Here is a 15,203-nt window from a genome sequence, read left to right as displayed (position 1 = left end):
GTATCCCGATATTTTTATCGCAATGTGAGAGCAAATGTTCAGTCAAAGCCAAATATGACATGTCACAAGTAGTTTTATTGAAACTGTTTATTTAAGTGAACATAAATACTGTATAACAATAGGAGTACCTTCTTTTTTTTTTTTTTTTTAATCAAAGCTCCATACAGTGCACATTTAAATAAAAAAAGATCTTAAATAAAAATAGCCTATGAAATAAAATAGGCCAATCTTTTTCTGAAATAAATATATTTATATGATAAAAGAATAACGAACATTACAAAATAACTAAATATGACACACCCTAGTAAAGAAAGTAAAAAAAAAAAAAGAAACTATATTGATAAATGTGATATGGTCTAATTCCATATCACATTTAAAAATATATCGATATATCTTTTATATCAACATATTGCCCAGCCCTATTAATATGAGATATGAAACATAACTGCTGCCAATCAAATGGTGAATAATCCACTCTGTTGAGTTCATATATATTTGTAAATCTGATTCTGATGGAGTCAGTGCCTCACCAGCCATGAACCTCACCAGCCATGAACCGCTCTTTACAGACATTACTTGCAAGTTAACAAAGCTAAAAAAGTGTCGGAGGTGATGTTGCATGATTTATTTGCTGCAAGTTTGTCTTCACCGTTGGAAGCAGTGGATACCAGCTCGCCTGGCTCTGTCATAAATTAGTCCAACAGCTCTAAAGCTAGCTAATTGACATGTTTTTTCACCTTCACATACCAGAAATATTAAAGCAACATTTTGTTGTGGTTTGAGGTGTTGGCTTTCATCTGTGACTGTATTATTTTCTTTTTACAACAGCTGACTACAGTGACGGTGTGCAGCATTTCAGAGTGAACGCTTTTCATATAGGCTACACCTGAAACAGCTCACATGTGTCATTACATGCATGTTAAATTTATTATAACCTGCCTGCTGGCGCCAAGCCTGTTTGCTTATATACATGAGCAGCATGAGAAGTGGCAGTTTGTCTCTGCTTCTTATTGTTGGATGGTTCAAACACAAACATCACACATACACACACCAGGAGAAGTAATGCTGTGCAAAATGAAAGGCATTGTTCAATAAAGATCTCATTCTCAGATTACGACACACTCTGCTGGAGCATTTTGCCCAGGATGTAACAGGATATTACATGCACGTACACACACACACACACACACACACACACACACACACACACGTATATATACATTTGCACAGAAGGTTGGAGAGGCAGAGACGCGAGAGATCAGAATGATGTTATCGGGTTTAGCTGGCATTTATACCACCTTTCTCTCTCTCACACTGATCTCCATTTCTCTCTTTCTCCTCATGGCTTTTATCTCACAATACTTTTTGTGCACCACCATCAACGTGCTTCTCCTTTTCTTTCTTTTTTCCTCCTTTCTTCTCCTGCTTCTTCGTCGTTATCAGATTAGATCTGTCTCCCTTCTCCTTCCACCGGGCCTCAATCCAATTTTGTTTGTTGAGTTTCACATCCTTTCTTTCTGACTCCTCTCCTGCCTTGTTACTCAGCATTCAGCTTCCCACCTATTTACCCTCCTCCTGTTGTACTTTAACACTCGCTTGCTTTTCTCACCCTCTAAAAACCACTCACTGTCTCCTTTTTTTTTCTCCCCCTTTTATCTTGCCCTGTTTTTATTCATCTCTCGCATTTTTCCTCTCTGCCTTCCTCTTTTGGATGCTTCTCTCCTCTCTCTTCATCTTCACTGTCTCTTCTAATCTGCCCAAACCAATTGTGCTCAGCATGAAATAAGGGAAAAAATAATCAATCCAGACAACAGTGAATTCATCTGTAATCATCACATATTACAAATCTCTCCCTTACTCACTGCCTCAAAGAAAATAATTTAAGATTTTGTTAACTATTCACAGTAATTATCTTGTTGTCGAAGAGAGAAAATCGTTCTCTGTATAAAATTAAATGTGAGCATGTTGGAACCGACACAAATGTGCAGCAGAAGTGTGTGTGATTTTAAGGTTTTTGTAACTGTTAAAACTGACAGGTTGCTGACATGAGCAATGCTTGATTTGGAGTGACAACTTTGCAGTTTTGTGTTTTGGTTTGTCAGCTGAATGACTCTGACACTCCTGGTTATGTTTCTTACATTTTTAATCCAGCATGTGGAAAGTTAAAATCCTGGCCAAAAGTCAAAACAAATTCAAACTTGGACAAAGAATGGTGTTGTTGTAGCTTTGATTTTCTTTAGTTTACTATTTGTTTATGGATTAAATCAGTCGTACACAGATTAGCACATTGCCAAATTCACTAAATCCTTTTACAGTGAGATATTTGCTGTTAAAACACCCAAATGTTAGATTTTCACAGTTATCAGCCATGTTCCAACATTTTTCTGGGATGGCTTCAGATTGCTACTAAACATTATCAAGTCTGTCATGTTCTTCCAGTTTTTCTCTCGTACTTCTTTGAACAAACTAATCCCAAGAATCCTCCTTAAACTTGGACAAAATGCAGCTGGGGTACAAAAAGACTTTATCTCTGAAATACCATCCCATCTTCATCTAATATTTACTTATTCGATTTTATATCATTGTAGCAACACAGACAACCACATTAACCGCACATCAATATTGAAAATGTGTCGTTACATCTATTTCCAATTCAATACATCCCTGATTAATAAATTATAGATGTTCTTGTGTCTCATCATGGGAATTTTCTTCATTCATATAGGTTTCCCAATATTCAGCTGACTATTTTATAAATCTACAGGCTACAGCTGTTTCATACGTTTAAAAACAGTGATAATAATACACTAATCAAAGTGCTCATATTACAATAAGACATGATGATAGTAAAGGACCAAGCTTAACTTTGAAAATTGTAGCATTTCCCAGAATCTGCTTGTTCCTTCCTTTTCCTCTGTGGGAGCAATCAGCCTTTTTTGTCCTGATTATGTCTTACACTATGGGAAAAAGTACAATTCTCAAGTGCTTGTTCAGGTGGTTATTGATGTGTTCTGGCTGGTATTTCCAGCTCTGCTGTGCAATTTGCATAAAAGCACAAGATTGGACTGCAAGTGGCCATCAGACTCTGCTGGATCTGGCTCGGCGAAAAACTTATGACATTTCATGTAAAGCAATCTGGAATTACTATTTTCAGCTCTTAACTGAACAGTGTGTTCCTACATACAGTACATAAATGTACTTCTGTATAGTTGATTGTGCAGCCAAGGGTTGCATTAAGAATCTTAAGAGGTTTTTAACCCGTAGTTATTTTAAGATTTGTATGGAAACAGTTGGACAGATTTAACTGAATACATGTTGTACTTTAAATGGGAACTTGTTTCGTACACATCAACGGAAGAACATGTGAAAACACAGAAAAAAGCATGTTGTGGGCCCAGAGGAGGCTGCATGAAGTCTGAATAATGACCTTAGGGGATGTCACTTGAGTTAGTGCAGGTTTGTGCTGAAGAGTAAGTTTGAAAACCCAAAAAAACTGGTAAGACACCAGACATCTGTGGCCTCTCTCATCTCTGAGACTACACTAGCTGCTACTGGCAGAACACACTCAAATCAATGACTGAACTGTCAACTATTAAGTTGCATTGTGGGTAATGTAGGAGTCAGGTTTTGAAGAATGCATGAAAAAAGTAGTGATATCTCTGGTTTGGATTTTTAACTATTATTTTAATGTTAATCATGAATACCACAATGTTATAGAAGTGAAGTGCTAAATCAGCGGATTGTTCTTTTAAATAAATCAGATTTAGTCATTTTGAGTCAAAGAAAACCTTTCAACAATATTTCCTGTAGATTTTCAGTTCAGATTTGCCAAGGCTATATGCTCTTTTTCCTCTAAATATTGCTAAGATTTTAATAAAACCCCTTACAGAAACACTAACAATAACAAATCACGCTTTAACACTTCCACAGGACTGTGTATAATAATATAATATTAAGAGAAAATCTTTGTATGCCATGCTGCGTAGGTCACTGCACGCTGGTCTGCCTTTTGAAAGGAGCTCTGAATTAGAGTGAAATAGATGCAAATGATCAGACCAAAGTGGCTCCTTAAAGGTGCTCAGAACAAAATTTAGAAGCAGGATTGCGTCCACACAGATCTAAATGTAGAGGCAGCGAGCAGTGTAAGCCATGCTGGGGTTGAGCTCACTCTCACTGGGGTGGGGGATAAACCACAGCATCCTCCTCATGTTCTGAATGTTGTTAACAGCACCTTTAACTCTGCAACAACAACATGAATCAGTATTGTCTTCATCGCACTACACCTCTTTTATTTCTTTTACAGTTGCTTCCTGGGTTCTACTTTGTTTCACTGCTGCTTTGTTACTGTGTTTAGACAACAGATGGAAACTATTATCGTATAGATATTATTAGAATTGGAGCAGAGATTGTTATCACCACCATGAACTCAGGAGACATTTGATAGAGCTGTGATTGACCGTCCACGCTGTGCAACCACACGCCATTAGTTTGAGTTAACGTTGTGCCAGAGTGAATGAGATTGGATATAATAATAATGGAGACTGAGGACTGAAATATCATTGGGCAAGACAATGATGAACCAAGAAAAAACATTGTTATTACAGCTGCCATTAAAAACCACAGAATCCAAGAGAGATAAATGATTCATAAGGCAAAAACCAAGCTAAATGTTTGCTTAAAAAACAATCTGCAAATGTGTCTTTCATGACACTGAATTGTTTGTGATCGTGACGTGTTCACGTTCTATAAAAAGCTGGGAATTTTTAGTTTTCAGCGATACTTAGCATGTTTTGATCACAACTTGTTCTTATTTACATAGCTTATATTTGTACGACTTTATTTAATACACTTTGCAATAAGACACCATTGATTTTCCTCTATAAATAGATGATTATGAAATAGTGATTTTTCGTAGCATAAGTTGCCCTCCGCCTGCTGGGGCTCTCTGGTTTAATTTTAAATGATGTCAGATGGTGCCGATTAGAGGTTTCTTTTAGTTCTGGGACCTTTAATATTTCCAGTTGGAGGAATTTGTGTGAAAATACTTGGTAACAACCTTCATTTCAGGGGATTTGCTTTCCCTCTATAGTTTTAATCATTAAGGGAGTTTGATTGAAGACTATTTGTCTTATATATATATTATAATATATATTGGTCCTCACCCATAATAATAGCATTGCACCCCTGTTGCCCCTCTTTAGAGAAAACCCTTCAATCACCACTGTTCAGGGACAACCATGTATATACTTTCATGTATTTGATGTTCTAGTCTGTTGCGTGACTCACTAATTTGCCAGCTCATCACTGGCATTCTCTTCATTTCTTTACAAACGCACACTTTTTTACATTTCCAACAACAAGAAACTGAATGAAAGGATTCACTTACTCTCGTAAAGTTGCAAGAATTTCGGACTTGAAAGGCAAAAATTGAATTGTTGTTTAAATTAATCAAATAGAAACTATAAGAGAGCGTGTGAGAGTGGGATATTTCTCCAGTCCATTAGTGCACTTTAGGCATTGTGTTATTCGGTTACTTTTGGAGGATTTTAGAAGCAGTCCATTGATCAAGGAGACACCAGCTTGGCACTCTCAGCCACTCAAAGGCAGGCAGATGGAATTAGGAAAATAAAGTGAGCTTAGGTTTTCCTAAAAGGGTTGTCTTCTTTAAAGTGAACCTGCAGTCTGGGGTTGTCCAATACTTGGACGGTTGTTTGATGCTGTTTTGTTCTGCATATTCTATATAATGTACGTCCTCCCCGGGAACTATAATGGAAGAGAAAATGACAGCGAGGTAAACCGCAGCATCCTCCTCAGACTGTGGACATGAAAGAAGCATTTCACCCGCTTATCTCCAAGAAATGTTCATTTATCAGATGCCATTCGTGTCTTGCTAGCCTCTGGCCATATTAAGAAACACAGTTTATTTTTTGTATTTGCACTGAAAGAAGGAGATTCCTGCTCTCAAGGCACCACTGGTGGAATCCTTTCTTCACTCTCTCCCAGTTGCTGTTTTTAGACTTTCTAGTGGCAAACCAGGCAATATTGCTCGTACATGCACAGAAACTGTGAACCTTCCCTCATCTCTCACACTTTCCAACACTTCCTTTTCACTTCCACGACACCCTCTCTCCTTCCTTTCCTCTCGTCTGTGCAGAAACAGCCACAGGGGTGTTTCCCTCAGAGCTGCAATTACAGTCGAGGAAAGCGTGTTACCCTCTCTGCATATTCACTTAGATCTGGGTGTGTGAATCTGTGCTTGTGTGTGTGTGTTTGGCTCGCCCCACTTATTTTCTGCCTGTTCCAGGGATTTCCATGCTGTAGGACCCAGACATTTCCCAGAGGTGTGACTATGTGTGTAAAAGTATGCACGCATGCTTTTCGCTCTGTAACTGTGTTCTTCAGTGATTAGGGCTGTTTCTGCCCAGACTGAGGTTCAGTCTTTTTACCCCCTGTGGGAATTGCAGACTTGAGGCTGATTTGCCTGCATCCTCCATCCTTTTTCAAGAGTCTGTGATACTGTTTGACAGGGCCGTCTGGATGTATGCATGCGTATGTGCATGCATACATCTGTGCAAGATTGCCTCTGCATGTCTCGCTAGCTCGCTTGGATATCTGGCCAGCTCTGTGTCTGGTTCCATGATGAGATGCATCTGCAATCAGGGACTTAACAAGATTACTAAGGTACGATGGCTGCGGGCGCTGGAAGGGGTCGAGCCATGGATGGCTGGAGAGGGGTGACAAACTCATCCGGCAGGTTGCAGATGCAGCAGCGAGGAATGCTTGAGGTCGAGAGTCTCCTCTTCACCTCTGAAGGGACCCTGAGGTTGTTTGGTGCTGTCATTTTCACACATTGCTACTTTTTCCTTTTTGCCTCCCTTCTCCTCCACTGACCTGCTTTTTGTTCTGTTTTTCTCATAATTTGCCCTCCTTCTGTCCTGCCTGCTTTCTGTTGTCTTTTCCTGTCCCTTGCCCTCTGCCCTGTGATGCCACATTTTGTTAAAAATGAAGAAAATAACTGAAGATTTTCCATGATCTTGTTCATTTTCTCCCTCTGGGCTTGTTCTTTTTGTCGTAGTTTATTTGGTTTCGCAGTCCCCTGACCTTCCTCTCTCTGTTTCTCTCCTGATAGAGTTGACAGTTTCTGTTTGGACTCTCTCATACACACACACACACACACACACACACACATGCATAGACAATCCCAACTCCTCCTCCGTCATTCCCTCCCTCTGTCCTGCTCATGTAGAAGCAATGGCACTCACTCACTCCCATTGACAGATTACTTTCCTAATGGAATTTAATTATTTATCCCTTCCTCATGGCGATTTTAGCCAGGAAAAGACCGACAGCAGGAGCGCGAGGGAGGACAGGACAGGAGGGGATGGGAGGGCGGAGGGAAGAGGAAGGGAGAGCCGCTCATTTCCTCCAGTGGCGAGAAACTGGATCACCTCTGTTTAGATTTGGAGAGATGTCATTCAGAGAGGGGGGGACGCGGAGAGAGGGATGCTCGATGGAGGAAAAGCAGGGAGGTAGACGGAGAAAAAGAGAGGGCTGAATGAAGCATGAAAGATTCGGGTTTGTAGACAAAAAGCAATGCTCTGAAAGTGTGAATGAATATACATGAAGTTTGGTGGCCTACTCTGGCTCGAAGAAGCACGTACACACTGCAACTTATTTTTGTCACTTAGGAGGTCATTGCATTGAGTAAAATTAATTCCCTGCAGACTTACCACAAATACTACATCCCTCCTTAACTTTATCCATAAAACATGTCTTAACCCTGAAATCCAGTGCTTTATCTGATGGGAAGCAGCTTTCTGTCCACAAATAGGGGGTAAGTCCCAGTAATGTGACTGTGCGACTTGATTTCTGTCCCCAAAATAAGACTACACACACACACACACACACACACACAAACCTTTTGCAAGTGTTAGACAACCTGTCTGTGCTTTCCCCTCTGTACCTCTTCACTCGCTGTCACACACACCTCTTCGTCTTATTCCCAGTATCTCCTTTTTCTTTCTTCTTGCCTCATCTCTCACTGTGTTTCTCTCTTTTTGACTCTTCCTCCTGCTCTCTCCCTGTCCCTGTCCCTCTCTCTCTCTCTCTCTCTTTCTCTCTCGCTGGGGATCCTAATTAAGCTTGGCTGCTCTTTGATGTTGTCGCCTTGGCAACAGTCACCATGACGAGGCTGGGTCTGCACACTCTCTCTCAAACTCACTCAGGCATACACAAATACACACAAGTACAGTACACACACATGCACGCTGGCCGAAATCATTAAAGAATACAGGCGGCGTTTGACCCTCGGTTCAAATGATAGCTTACACAATGACTCAGGCGTGTGCGTAGGCTACATGTGTGTCTGCGCACATGTCGGCTACATGTGTGCACATGCATGCTACAACGGCAGAACAAGGGAAACACATACATCCTGCTGAGCTAGATATAGATAACGATGAAATATGCAGTGTGTCCAAAGGTGCTGGAAGAAGCGGCGGCACTTCAGTCCGCCTTCCTTCTGACATTGACCAGTTGGCTGCGATGACACAGAGCGGCTGGCTGTCTTGTTCTGATGATTGACCTGTTATTGTAGTTTTTTGTTTTCCTAAATAAATGTTTGTGTGGGCTTGAAAGCCCTTGAGATGAATCATGTGGTAAAGAGCAATTGTTAGCACCGGCTGTTTCTCGCGGCAGTACTGATTTACAGCAGGGGAGTTCCTCATTTCTCTCACTGTACCCCGGCCTTTCTTTTCAGGAACTGCATCTCTCTCTTTAACCTTTTCTGTCTGCAGCAAGAATCTCCCGTGCAGACATTTCTGTGCATGATTGCACAGAAAAACTGTATTTTATTGTAATAAACTGAGAAATATATGCAATTGCACTGCTAAATTGCAAGATTTAGAGCTGTGTGCAGTGCAAATCAATGCCTTTAAGGCGACATATTGTGAAAAGCTCACTTTTTCAGTGCTTGTGCATGCACATTTGGGTATCTTAAGTTTCTATCAACCCACTGAATTTGAAATAAGACAATCCAGACAGTTTTTTCGTGAGCTGCCATTCAGATTTGGCTCACTTTCTTATGTAATATGCAGGTGCATAGAATATAATGACCCCCATCTGAGTATTTCCACCCACAGCTTGAGAACTACCTTTGCAATAGAGCCCCATATTTTTCTTGTAAGTCAATCAGAGCAGAATGGGCTTTCACAGGAGGGGGGCTTAAAGAGGCCGGCCATTTATGGAGCATTGCAGACAGAGGGTGAATACAGGTATATTCAGACAAACAGCATGAGAAAAATATTGGGGGGTTTGTTTTTACATTAAAGAATGAAAACCCAACATTCATATTATTACTAGACTAGACAATGAGCTCAGTAAGTCCACTTTAAGAATATTGAACAATCAAGTTTAATTCTTCTAGATTTCTGTGAAGCATTGTGTTTTTCCTCCAGACATGAATTTTAAGAAAACCCTTGAAACAAGTTCTTTGTGCTTTCCAAACAGATTGAAGTAATTTTTCAGCACTTGCAAATTTACTGGCAATTTTATTCACTTTTTTTTGCCGTGTCCTCCTTTCCTTTCTTTATCTCTTCATTTCCTCTGCACTTCATCCATCTCCTTCCACTGCCTTCTCCTCTCATCAACCACACCTCCTCCGCCACCCCCACCCCCCCTACCCCAGTTCCTGTCAGCACTGTCTGGAGGAGGGCCCCTGTAATGAGACCTTGCTCTTAGCACTTCCTTATAACAACAGCCTTGGCGACAATATCAAGAGGAACCACGGCAATTACAAACACAAAACATCAACATGGGGGGAGGGAAAACTGCAATTAAAGTAACGTTGTTCGGCACATGCTCATGACACTGGCAGAAATACATGCATAGTGTTCCTGTTTTTGAAAAATATTGTGACTGCAATCATTAGGAGCCTGTTTTGCTTAAGAGCTGCCGCTTCTGATGACTTTGGTTTAATTTTAGTAAGAGTTGTAGGTTATATGAAAATGAGCCAAAGCTCTGAATAGATTACTGATTGGATGGATGATGTTTTACATCTCAGGAAAAAGACATTTACTCTAAATTGCTGCTCGTTCTTTTAATCATCACATCAGTCAGCTGTACTGATGAGTGGACTGTGCCAGCAGAGGATCATGATGAAAAGTTTGCACAGAGGCGCATTAAAGCAAGTGTACCTCCTTCCCTCTTTTAACTCTCCTCATGTCCTTCCTGTCCCCGCAGCTGTTTGTCATCGACAACGGAGCTGACGACTGGCGCATAGCCATGACGATGGAGAGGGTTCTGCTGATCGCTCTGGAGCTGCTGGTGTCTGCGGTGCATCCAGTGCCGGGGGACATTAAGTTTCAGTGGCGGGCGCGGCTGGCCTTCTCGTACGCGCCCTCCCAGGCCGAGGCTGACCTGGACATGGTGCTGAGCGTGCCCATGTTCCTGCGCCTCTACCTCATCGCCAGAGTCATGCTTCTGCACAGCAAACTCTTCACCGACGCCTCCTCCAGGAGTATAGGTGCCCTAAATAAGGTCAGAAGAGTTTTTTGATTGCAGGTGCGTGTGTGTGCATTCAAAGGGTTCGGTTGTCAAAGAGAGAGGTGAGCGGGTTATACAGGTATTAAGGTCAAAAGCTCTCTCCTCAGAATTAAATCAGCGTCTGCTTTATCCCTTTCATTCTTGGCCTCTATCTCTCTCTATCACTATCTCGACTGCTTCCTTCCGCTCTATCCTTCTCGTCACCCTGCTTCTTTTCATCTACCAGTTCAAATGCCCTTCCTCTCCTTTTGTCATCGCCGTACATGGAGACTTAGATGTAAGCTGTGGTGGATCTTTCATAATACAATATGAGATGGTAGCGTGAAATGAGAACAAGATATTGCGTACAGCTCAAATGGGGCATGAAAGGAAAGGACTCGAATGAAATTGCAATACAAGTGCGGAGAAATGTGTACAAGTCATGCAATAAATGATTGGCGCCAGGTTTGTAATGACTTTAAACGACAAACATCATTGTAAAATCAGGGAGTAGGGATGTAGCGGTGGAAATATGCAAACTACAAAGAGGACGCAGACGGCGGGAGAGACGGAGTAGGTTTTAGATGGGTAATTTAGCAGCTTGCAAATGTATCTGCGATGGCAGTATTGTGACCCTCAGGCTGCAGTGACAGGAAGAGGAGGTGAAGCTGCCATTGAAGTGCAGCTCTAACATGACAAGTCATTTATCAGCTGCTTAACCCTTCCAGGGCTCAACCGTTGCTCTCAGATCATCCATCTTGCCAGAAGTTGATGACAAATGAGCCACAGATAAAAACTACACTGAAATAGGCCAATTACTCAAAGACACTGTATAGCTTGACCCGAGTCAGAGGGCGAGCCCCGATCTTCACTCCAATTACAGTGGAGATTCTCCGAGTGCTGCCGCTATCAAAAGCTACTCAGAAGACTAATTAGTAAAACATAAAGACTGTGTGGTGTACAGGATGAGGATTCAGAGTTAAGCAATACTAACCCATGAAGAAAATGTGTCTGACATTGTCATTTTTCAGCTCTTCTATACTGAGTTTGTGAGTGTACTTATGTGTGTGTTTCAGGTGCATTTTAACACACGGTTTGTAATGAAAACCCTCATGACTATCTGCCCCGGGACGGTGCTGCTGGTCTTCAGCATCTCTCTGTGGATCATTGCTGCCTGGACCGTACGAGTGTGCGAGAGGTCAGTAACGGAGCTGGTTTGTTTAAACGTGTTTTTTTTATTGTGTGTGTGCATTAGACAGAGAGACAAACTGTGATTGGACGCGCGATTCAACTGAGCAACTAAATTCAATTGGCAGGAAATATAATCTGGGACATGTGTGCAACATAATCCATCTTTAGACTTGAGTTTATGAGGCTTTCTCACCAGTTGTACACTTAATTTGATCCAGGCAATGGAGTTGTTACTTAATTGTGTCCTGAAAGACAACACTCCATTCTGCATTTGTAAGCAGTGCACTAATACTTAATTTTGTTATAGCACACTATAATTTAGTTTTATACAGAAAGACAGAAATAAACATTTGTATTTGATAATGAGTCGATGAGGCATTCTCTCATGACTTATGAGCATAATAATGACTGATTGATAACAGCATAATAAATCATATGTTAAATGTTATATAAACAAACAAACAAAAAAATCCCTATAGAGTGTTATAAGGCATTTTTAACTGTTAACCTGCTTACCTAACTGTGGCGATAATTGCAGTAATTCACACAATGAATGTGTTTAGAAGATGTTGAGCTTGAAGGTTCATTCTTGGAAATAATAGCTATACATGTTAACCTGTTATGGTTACATTACTTATGATCAAAAAGTAGCAAATTGACAACTTTGGTAACACAGTGCAGCAACACAAGACATAACAAGCCAACTAATATTATATTCTCGTCCAACAGCAAAAAAAACCCTTCCCCCTTCCCACGGTCCAAAGCTCCTGTGCTACAGGTGTAAACACCAACATTCCTTTGTGCTCTGAGCAGTACTGGCAGCACGGCTAACTGAGCTTATTGACCGTAGCTGCATTGAGCGGCAAGCTGTACTTTAACTAAAAGTGCAGGTTTCTGTCCATCTGGAAATGACAGAGAGTTGAACCATAAAATATAATCCAGTTTCACCAAAATCAGGGACATATCTGGTGGTGTCTGAGTATGGTGCCCTAAAGCCTTAAACAAAGTTACACAGTGAAGGAACAGGGGTTCAGAGTGTAGAGTTGAAAGGTAGAAACATAATTTTCCCTATTGTAAGTCAGTCTACTGTCAAAATGAAGCTGTTATTTTAAGGTAAAATGCATAATGTTGCTTTAACTCAAGGTCCATTTACTACATTACTCTCAGGCTCTTCAGTTGCAGCTCATTTTCTTCATCAAGTGCTCAGTTGTAACAGAGAGTGAAAAAAATATTAATAAATGAATAAATACTTGCATTTGGTAAATCAATGTCACAAGCAAATACAGCATATCCTGTAATTACAACTGCTGCTATATCATCATTTATAGTTACATTTACAAATTGCATATGCTTCAAAGAGAGATTAATCATTGACAAGTACATTATTAAATACTTTAAAACGTACGCAATTATATGTGTTATGGGCTTATTAAGTTCATTAATGGTTTATTTAATGCTTGTTAATGTAAGTAAATAGAGGTTACACTTAAATGTCCTTTCAATACCTTGCAGAGCCTTCTGGTAGATTTTCTGGGTTAGGGTTAGGTTTTATATCCTGAAGCTTTCTCTACATATACAGGTTGACGAATATATATTGGACTTTAATACTTAAAATCATCATCCTTTGCTGCATGTCTTCCCCTCTGTCTCCCCCTTTCTATCTGTCACTATCTAATAAAGCCGTAAAATGCCAAAAAAAAAATCAGTGCTATATTATAAAATTAATAAAAGCACCGCCACTTTACATTGGAAAACTTCTTTAACTACAGCAACCTTAAACTGTTTAAATATCTATATAATCAAGTCAACCATTGTTGACTTTCTTGTTCCATGATTCAAGACTTAATTTGTTCCGTCTTCTCTGTAAAGGTTGTAAAACTCTGCAGTTCTCTTCCCAATAATCTATGGAGAATAATAGCAACGTTCTTAATAGCAGACTGGAAATATTGTTAAAATCAAAACAACAGTGTTGAATGAATAGATTATGCATGCTTTGTCTGATCCTGTTACCTTTGCTTTACTTGCTTTGCTTTTTATCCCGATAGCTCAGGTATTTATTTAAATTCTGAATAGACATTGTTTCTGTTATTAATCATGTTATTATTGAACATCTCGTTTTAAATCTTTCTTCTCAAAAGCCTCCTGTGGACAAGTGTTGAGAATTGAGTTACGAAAACACTCAAGCAATGCATCTGGTTTTCCCAATGTAATTATGATGTCCATATCAAATAAAAGCTGGACTATATGGTTGTTGAGCCTGGGGATTTGTTTTATGTTATTTGAGTCCAAGTAAGAACTAACTACTGACACAGTCTGATGTCTCACGATTACTGAGAAACACTCAGACAGAGAATCTAACTGACCATCCCTTATCTGATGAGTTAAAGTGCTTTTGGAGATGATCATGGAAATATGGGAAAACGTCAGTTGGTTAATAAGCTTGATTAGATGCATCATTGCCCGGCTGCTGGGAAGCCGTTATTTGGTCTACATCCAAGTTTAATTGGCATTTCCTCTCCTCTCCAAACCAAATTATCTAGGGAAAAAACATATAAAACTCAATTAAACGGCTTCAGACAAGGTGCAAAATTAAGAATTTTGTAGAGTGTGTACCATCAGGCTGGAGAATGGAGAGGTCAGAGAAAAACAAACTATTGCCAACCTCCTGTGTTTCTGTTGAATAGTTTTTTTAAGGAAACAACTTTGTTTCAGATCTGCACCAGGTTTGGTTGCTACGGCAACAGTGTTGTGCATAGGGCAGGAATGATGGCGGCGGGAGCTGCTGTTGATGTGTTGTCTTGTGTTTCATGCTAAAAAAAAAATAAGGTCACATGTTTGAGGTTTGACGCCCACATTTGCAGACAGGACCAGTGGGCCAGTTTTTGTTTTTGTTTTTTATTTATTTCTTTTACTATTGACTGATTTTATCGCTGTTTCTTTTTAGGTATCATGATGCTCAGGATGTGACCAGTAACTTCCTGGGAGCCATGTGGCTTATCTCCATCACTTTCTTGTCCATCGGCTATGGAGACATGGTGCCTCACACCTACTGTGGCAAAGGAGTCTGTCTGCTCACAGGGATCATGGTCAGTACATTTCCCTCTCTCTCTCTCTCTCTCTCTCTCTCTCTCTCTCTCTCTCTCTCTCTCTCTCTCTCTCTCTCCTCCCCTCCCCTCGGCGCTGCCCTTGCCTCGATCAAAGGTCAGCAGATTAGAGAGCATGCTGTCATTTGCGAGAGAAATTCTGGCTTTTGTGTAATATGGGCAATCCTCCTTGAATTAGCCTGCATCTGTGCTTCTGTGTGTTTAGGGTGTGTAGACGTGCAAACAACAGCACATTGGGGGGTTGTGTGTGTGTGTGTGTGTGTGTGCATTTAATTCCCCTGTCTGTCCTCAATGCATAATGAAGGTCCCACCTTTTCAGAGTGTAATGTCCTCTCTCTGCCCACTCTCTGTCTCTCTATCTACCTCTCTTTCATTCTGTCTCTCTCT

At 40.5% G+C, this 15,203-nt stretch overlaps 1 protein-coding gene across 1 annotated transcript in view; it reads left to right on the top strand.

Annotated features, from left to right (window-relative positions):
- kcnn3 (potassium intermediate/small conductance calcium-activated channel, subfamily N, member 3) overlaps window positions 1-15,203 on the top strand; it is an 83,987-nt gene that overhangs the window by 22,838 nt on the left and 45,946 nt on the right. The window contains exons 4-6 of the mRNA XM_059339022.1: window positions 10,240-10,536; window positions 11,598-11,719; window positions 14,657-14,798. Of these exons, the coding sequence (XP_059195005.1) occupies window positions 10,240-10,536; window positions 11,598-11,719; window positions 14,657-14,798 (561 nt within the window). The remainder of the gene's footprint in view (window positions 1-10,239; window positions 10,537-11,597; window positions 11,720-14,656; window positions 14,799-15,203) is intronic.

This window comes from Centropristis striata, chromosome 8, assembly GCF_030273125.1.
Source record: "Centropristis striata isolate RG_2023a ecotype Rhode Island chromosome 8, C.striata_1.0, whole genome shotgun sequence".
Classification (NCBI taxonomy): domain Eukaryota; kingdom Metazoa; phylum Chordata; class Actinopteri; order Perciformes; family Serranidae; genus Centropristis; species Centropristis striata.
Note: the sequence above shows the minus strand (reverse complement) of the source record. Positions and strands in the feature narration are given on the sequence as shown.